This window comes from Apium graveolens, chromosome 11 (assembly GCF_009905375.1).
Source record: "Apium graveolens cultivar Ventura chromosome 11, ASM990537v1, whole genome shotgun sequence".
NCBI classification, from domain to species: Eukaryota; Viridiplantae; Streptophyta; class Magnoliopsida; order Apiales; family Apiaceae; genus Apium; species Apium graveolens.
The window spans coordinates 31719494-31727338 of NC_133657.1; the positions used below are offsets into that span (position 1 = coordinate 31719494).

Sequence of the window (7845 nt, forward strand, 5' to 3'; positions counted from 1 at the left end):
GTTCGATGGTCCATGCCGCTAATCTTCCAGTCATATCGGGCTTGTGTAGGATTCTTTTGAGAGGTTGATTTGTTAGCACGTGAATTTCCCTCGCTTGGAAGTAGTGTCGTAACTTCCTGCTGGCGATAATCAAGGCGTATACAAGCTTTTCCACCTGCGGGTAATGAGTCTCAGCATCTCGCAGTGAATGACTAATGTAGTACACATGAACTTCCTTTCCTTCATCGAGTCGGACAAGAACAGCTGCGACAGTTTCATTAGAGGCCGACAGATAAACCCGTAGGGCTTGGCCTGGGATGGGCCTAGTAAGAATGTGAGGGTTTGTCAAAAATGCTTTGAGTTCCGTGAAGCTAGACTTGCACTCGATGTTCCATTCGAAAATTATCGATCTCGAAGCCTTTTTTATGATGGCAAAGAACGGGAGGCATCTTCTGGATGACTGGGGGATAAATCTCTGAAGGGCTGCTATGCACCCTGTTAATTTTTGTAGATCTTTAATTGACTTCGGATCTTCCATTTCTAGTATTGCTTTTGTCTGTGCGAGATCGGCCTCGATACCTCGCTACGTAACTAGGAATCCCATAAATTTTCCCGAAGTAAGGCCAAAGGAGCATTTGCTAGGATTAAGACACAAGTTATTCTTTCGGGCATTTTCGAAGGTCTCGCGGAGATCGAGTGAATGATCGATAGCAAGTTTGGATTTGGTTATCATGTCGTCTACGTAGATTAACATATTCCTCCCTACTTGTGATCCAAAAATCGTATCCATCATCTGCTGAAAGGTTGCTCCGGCGTTAATCAAGCCAAATGGCATAACTCGATATCCGAACACGGCTCTATGTATGATAAATGTTATTTGTTCCCAATCATTAGAATCCATTTTTATCTGATTGTACCCTGAGAAGGCGTCCATGAAGGAAAGAAGTTCGTTTTCGGACGTGGCATCGATCAGTTGGTCAATGTTTGGGAGAGGGTAAAAATCCTGAGGGCAAGCTCTGTTGACATCTGAGTAATCGACACACATTCGCCATTTTCCATTGTTTTTCTTAACTAAAATGACATTTGAGATCCACGTGGGGAATTGAACGGGCTCGATGAATTTGGCCTCGAGTAGTCGGTCAATCTCTTGATCGATAGCCGCCTTCTTTTCGTCAGAGAATATTCGACGTTTTTGTTGTACTGGTGCGATATTTTTATTGATGTGAAGGGAGTGTCGTGTGACTATCTCGGGAATTCCCGGCATATCTTTCGGATCCCAGGCGAAGATGTCAGTGAATTCTCTGATCAGGCTAATGATCTCTTGCTTCAAATTTGCAGGGAGCTTATTTCCCACCTTGGTTGTCTCCGTTGGATCTCTGATGACTACCTCGACCTCTTCAGTTTCTTCTGCAGGGAAGCAAGAATTATGGTCTGTGGTGTCAATTGAACCCCGGGGGTCGATATCGAGCACCTGATTAATTTCTAGATCACATTCCCCGTTTTCTCGTGGGGAAACTGTTGTTAAGTAGCACTGCCTCGCCGTCGCTTGATCTCCAATCATTTTCCCCACGCCAAAGTCAGTGGGGAATTTCATCTTCAAATGGGAGATTGAAGTTATTGCCCTTAAGGCTGTGATTGTAGTACGGCCTAAAATGGCATTAAAGCTGGAAGAGGCACTTATCACATGAAATTTTATGATCTTCCAGATTTGGCAAGGTGGTGAGCCGAAGAGTACTGGCATATCAATGGTTCCAATTACATGAACTTCATTTCCTGTAAAACCGTACAACGGAGTTCGAGAATTTTCAAGTCGTCGATCACCGATATCCATTCGCGAGAATGCGTGATGGTAGAGAACATCAACCGAACTTCCATTGTCGACCAGCATTTTTTCACAGTTTTGTTCCCCACTCGGGTTGTGAGGACAAGGGCATCCTGATGACCTTCGATAAGTCACGGGCAATAATCATCGTCGGAAAAGGAAATGACGGGTGTCGGGTTCGCGCGTTGGTGTTTAACCGTCGATGGATTGACGTTAAAAACTTCTCAGGCGTATGTTTTTCTGGAGTTGTGAGAGAGTCCTCCGGAAGCTACCCCCCGAATATAATGTCAATGACCCGATCATCTTCCCCCCGATGACGTCTGGGATTATCCTCTTGATGTACGTAATGTACTAGTTGTCCCCGACGGATTTTTCCCTCTGTGAGATTGCTGAGTTGGAAGCACTGTTCTGTTGTGTGGCCGGTATCCTCATGATAGTCGCAATATTTGGAACTGGGGGGCCTACCAGCCTTCATGGGCCTTGGAGGTCTGTAATCTGGTTCTATTTTTAGAACCGCTAGGATTGTTGCCTTTTTTGTGTTCAATTTAGTAAACTATTTTTCTGGCCGGGCGCGGGGCTGTTAGTCCCTTTCTCTCCTGTCCCTCGGAGGGCGATCCTCCGTACAGGGTTGCGGTGATCGCCGATGCTCATGGCGTCTCTCACGCGCGGGAGATCGCGGGCTATAACTTCGACGGCGTTCGTGCCTTGAGTTGCGACTGGATGCAACTAACTGCTTCTTGTAGCATCATACGATGTTCGATAATCTGGAACGCCGCTTGCAGGGTTTTTGGCCTTTTTTCAAAAATTACTTCTAGGAGCAGCCCATGTCTTAATTTATCAATACCTGCCGTTAAGAAATTGACGGCCATTTATTCTATTAAGTCTGGGATCTCAGCAATCTCTTCCCTGAATCGGGTTAAAAAGTTGCGGAGGCTTTCGTTCGAGGGTTGATGTATTGTCATTAAAGAGGCTGTGACCTTGATGCCTTTGTAGTTACTCGAGAATCGGGCTTGGAACTTACTCTTTAATGTTGTCCATGAGTCGATTGATCGAGGGGGGAGATTACTGTACCACCGCAGGGATGTGCCTTGAAGGCATGTGGAGAAAAACTGACAGCGGGCGATTTCTGAATGCCCAAAAAATGCCATTCGACCGTCGAAAATGTTGAGAAACGCTAACGGGTCGGACGATCCATCGAAATGGTCGAGGGCAGGAGTTTTCAGTGTCCTATCGATGCGTGCTTTTTCGAGGACCAATGACAGGAGGCTCTCGGAGACGGTTTCAAATCTCGATTGATTTCTCATTATGGTACGCATCTAGGCAATTTCTTCCTGCATCTTGGCAAACTCTTCATGTGGGATTGAATCTGTGGATTTAGTTCGCTGAGAAGCGTCGGAAGACGATATCGTGCGCTGTCGACGCTCGTGGGGCTGTGAATATGTTGACTCAGCCGACGGTTCATATTCGTATTCGAGATCACCCTCTTCATCATAGAGCTATTCCTCGTATTCTCGATTCTCGATTGATGTCAGTTGAAGTTCTCGGCGGAGGCGATGGATTTCACGCTTCCTTTCGAGCTTGGCTTGTAGTATTCGAGTCTCACGCTCTAACAGTTCCAATTCTTCATCTGAGTATGGTAATTCCTCAGGCTCATCCTTTCCTTGAGCTTTCAATTTTTCTTTCTTTTTAAGATGGAGTCGCATGTCGCTTGACAGGACCTTCTTACCCTTGGACGTCTGGATTTTGAAACGTTGATCTGTCTTATACTTTCTCTTCTTATCTCGTTGATCTGCATTCTTTGCGTTTTCCGGTTGCTCATGAGAAGGACCATCTTGTGGAGGATAAAAACACTTCGGTTTCAACACTGACTGTTTGAGTGGTTCTTGACCACCGAGGGTCGAGGGGTCGACGGCGATTTCTGCCGTCAACTCCTTCACCAGGGTTGGTCCGGCCGTTCCCGGATCAAGCTCCCCCACAATCATATTCCGGTTGGATCTGTAAAATAAAGTTCCTTCTAGCGCCAAATGATGTGCCTAGAATATTATTATATTTAGACCATTATTTTTAAGAGATCACTTCTTTATTTTAATTTACCAACCCCTTCAAGTGAGGTTATGCCTTTTTATTTATAGGGATCCAAAATGGGCTATTCATTACAAAGTGGGTTTCTTGGACTGATTACAAGATATTATAATCTAATCTATTTTAGGCTCCTCTCTTAGAGTCCCAAGGTCCAACACATACATTACATATACTACGGGTAGTAGATAGCAAAACGTGAACCTCATATACCGGAGCTTGCTGGAACTAAATTAACCCGCAACTCATTTACAAACACAAAGGAAATTGAGGTGACGCTATTATCTTATCCTTCACATATTAAGGCCATATAATTTAACGGTACAGGAAGCACCAGCTAGATATTATGGCAGTTTCTCAACCCCCCATAACATAAACCTCAACACATTCTGCATTCTTTTTTCTGTCCAAGTAAATCCAAATTTATTATCATCATCATCATATCCTGTTCCACAACTTTATCTTTACCATGGCAGGCAGAAGAAACTCCAACACCCAACTTCTGGATGAACTAGAAGAGCTTACTCATTCTCTTTACCAGTCCCACACTTCTACTAATCGTAGAACTGCCTCCCTCGCGCTTCCTAGAAATGCAGTTCCACCAATCCCATCTATCGACGAGGCTGATGCTGCTGCAGATGATCAGGATAAGTTCAATCCAAAACCTCGGTCCAGGCGCATGTCTTTATCTCCCTGGCGTTCTCGTCCAAAGCCTGAGCTTGAAATTGACCATAAATTACAGTCTAAAGCTTCTAATAAGAAACAACTCAAAAATATTGATGATAAAACAGCTGTGGAAAAGAAAGGACTTTGGAACTGGAAGCCAATCCGAGCACTCACTCATATTGGCATGCACAAGTTGAGTTGTTTGTTCTCTATTGAAGTTGTGACTGTTCAAGGCCTCCCTGCTTCCATGAACGGTCTTCGCCTCTCTGTTTGTGTTAGAAAAAAAGAAACCAAGGACGGAACAGTTCAGACAATGCCTTCCAGGGTATCCCAAGGAGCTGCTGATTTTGAAGAAACCCTGTTTGTTCGATGCCATGTCTACTGCTCATCTGCTGAAACCAAATTTGAGCCACGCCCTTTTTTCATCTATGTGCTGGCAATTGATGCCAAAGAACTTGACTTTGGAAAAACTTGTGTGGATTTGAGTGACTTGATACAAGAGTCTGTTGATAAGAATTTTGATGGCGAAAGGGTAAGGCAGTGGGATACCACTTTTAATCTTACGGGGAAGGCCAAAGGAGGAGAACTTGTTCTGAAACTGGGATTTCAGATTATGGAGAAAGATGGAGGAAGTGGAATTTACAATCAGGGTACTGCAGGCCAGAAATCAACTAGAGCTGGGACTTTTTCACCTTCTTTCGGCCGCCGGCAGTCAAAATCATCCTTCAGCATCCCTAGCCCAAGACTGACAAGCAGAGCAGAAGCCTGGACTCCTTCGCAGGCAGGAGCAAGCACAGAGTTTCAAGAAATTGATGATTTGAATCTCGATGAACCTGCCTTAACACATTCACCTTCTGCTGTTCAAAATTTCCAAGACCCAGAATCAAAAATGGATGATCTAGATCTCCCAGATTTTGAGGTTGTTGATAAAGGAGTTGAGGTTCAAGGTAAAGAGTGGACAGATGGACAGTCTGAAGAAAATTCTGACAAAAGATCGGTCTCAAGCGAGGTTGTCAAGGAAGTTGTGCATGACCAGGTACATCAAGCTAGACTGACAGAACTCGAATTAATTGCTCAACAGATAAAAGCACTTGAATCAATGATGGAAGATGAGAAATCAGTAAAAAACGATGAAGAAACTGCATCACAGCAACTGGATGCTGATGAAGAAACAGTAACCAAGGACTTTTTGCAATCGCTGGAGGATGATGAGGCTAATGAAAATGAGACATATCATTTCGAATTTCAGCAAGAGAAACAAAATAGAGCTGATGATAACGAAGAGGCTGACTCAATGGTTTATCTCCCAGATCTTGGAAAGGGATTGGGGTGTGTGGTTCAAACAAGAAATGGGGGTTACTTGGCAGCAGTGAATCCTCTGGATACTTTGGTGGCAAAAAAGGAGACTCCAAAGCTTGCAATGCAGATATCCAAGCAAATGGTTCTTCGTACAGACCAATCAATAACTGGATTTGAAATAATTCAAAGCATGGCAGCCACTGGTACTGAAAAGCTTAGTTCAGAAATATTGTCTTTGATGCCTTTGGACGAGCTTTTAGGTAAAACAGCGGAGCAGATAGCTTTTGAAGGAATTGCTTCAGCAATCATCAGTGGGAGGAACAAAGAAGGCGCTAGCTCAACTGCTGCTCGTACAATTGCTGCAGTTAAATCGATGGCCACTGGAATGAGTACTGGTAGGAAAGAAAGAATTTCAACAGGAATCTGGAATGTGAACGAGAACCCCGTGACAGTAGATGATATTTTGGGTTTCTCAATGCAAAAGATAGAAAGTATGGCAGTTGAAGCTCTAAAAATTCAGGCTGAGATAGCAGAAGAAGAAGCCCCGTTTGATGTTTCTCCTTTAAACGAAAATGGTAACCTTTTAGCTTCTACTGTTCCACTTGAAGACTGGATTAAAGAGAGCAGTGTGGCGACCTCAAATCATGAGAATGAAGACTCGGAGACTATCATTATCTTGGTGGTGGTACAAATGCGAGATCCCATGAGGCAGTACGAGGCAGTGGGAGCTCCACTATTATCCCTAATATATGCAACACAAGTTAACGGGAAAACAGATGGGTACGAGGAAGAAAAGAGGTTCAAGGTTGACAGTATGCACATTGGGTGCTTGAAAATAAGGAACGGAGGAGGAAAGAAGAATGTATGGGATAGTGAGAAGCAGAGGCTGACTTCAATGCAGTGGCTGGTGGCATATGGACTTGGGAAGGCGGCTAAAAAAGGAAAACGAGTCATTTCCAAGGGACAAGACCTATTTTGGAGCATTTCCTCCAGAGTGATGGCAGACATGTGGCTCAAACCATTGAGGAACCCAGATGTCATGTTACAAAGTCACTAAAAGTGATTTAATTTTTTCCAACATTTGAAATTTCGTTACATGTTTGAATGTATTATAATTTATAGCGCATTGAATGGAAAAAATAAAATTACAAGGGGGTAAAGTGATTTATCAAATACACATTATTATGTTGGTGAATTCTTGATGATGTAGAATCATATGGAGCTCAACTCCTTTTTATCTATAATTCCTGTGTTTTTCTTTCCTAAATTAAATTTTTTTATATATATTGTATGGGCATGATAACATAGAAACAAACTCTAATCCAGATAGAATCTCGGATCACAGCAAGTAGCTAGGAGCTAAGACTCAGAACAATAAAGTAACTACAGTACAATCTTTCTCAACCTGCTTTTTGAGATTATAACAAGTAAATAGCTTCTCCTTCACTATGCGTTTTAGCTCTCTCATAATCTTTAAGGGGTAGGATTGTGAAGTCGGAAGTTTCTCTCTTTCCAGGTTAGATAAACTGCAGCAGCTAAGAACCTATTGCTGTTTAAATGAACCAACATTTTAGTTCAGAGAAATAATTCCAGAAAATGTCATACCACTGGACTTGAGCACTAGAGCATCTGAAAGCTGCCAAATAGCAAAAGAAGTGAGACAGCTATCATTGCATCCCAAGTTGTATGATCTGACGAGTGGATTTGGACTAAAGAAATCATTTAGCATGCCGATAACAAGTTTGTCCATGTGCAGAAATTCAGAGATATTTGGCCCTTGTGATGCAATATGCCCATGAAACTCATGTACACACTGTATTAGGCTTATTCCTCGACCAAGGATTGTGCCAATACAAGATTGTGGAATAAGAAGATCCAACATGAAAACAAATGTAAAGAGCAGCGATGCTAGGAGCATTTAAAATTTTTCGAGCTGCCCACAAACATTTGTAAGGAATCCAAGCAGTCCAGATAGCCCTGTTATTCAGCAAACAATTATG

General features: G+C 43.1%; 1 protein-coding gene across 1 annotated transcript; it reads left to right on the forward strand.

The window, feature by feature from the left end:
* The first annotated feature begins 4074 nt into the window (after positions 1-4074).
* On the forward strand, positions 4075-7010 carry LOC141698663 (protein PLASTID MOVEMENT IMPAIRED 1). Its single transcript, XM_074503436.1, has one exon. The coding sequence runs from the start codon at positions 4350-4352 to the stop codon at positions 6900-6902; it is 2553 nt and encodes an 850-aa protein (XP_074359537.1). The 5' UTR covers positions 4075-4349; the 3' UTR covers positions 6903-7010.
* The last annotated feature ends 835 nt before the right edge of the window (positions 7011-7845 follow it).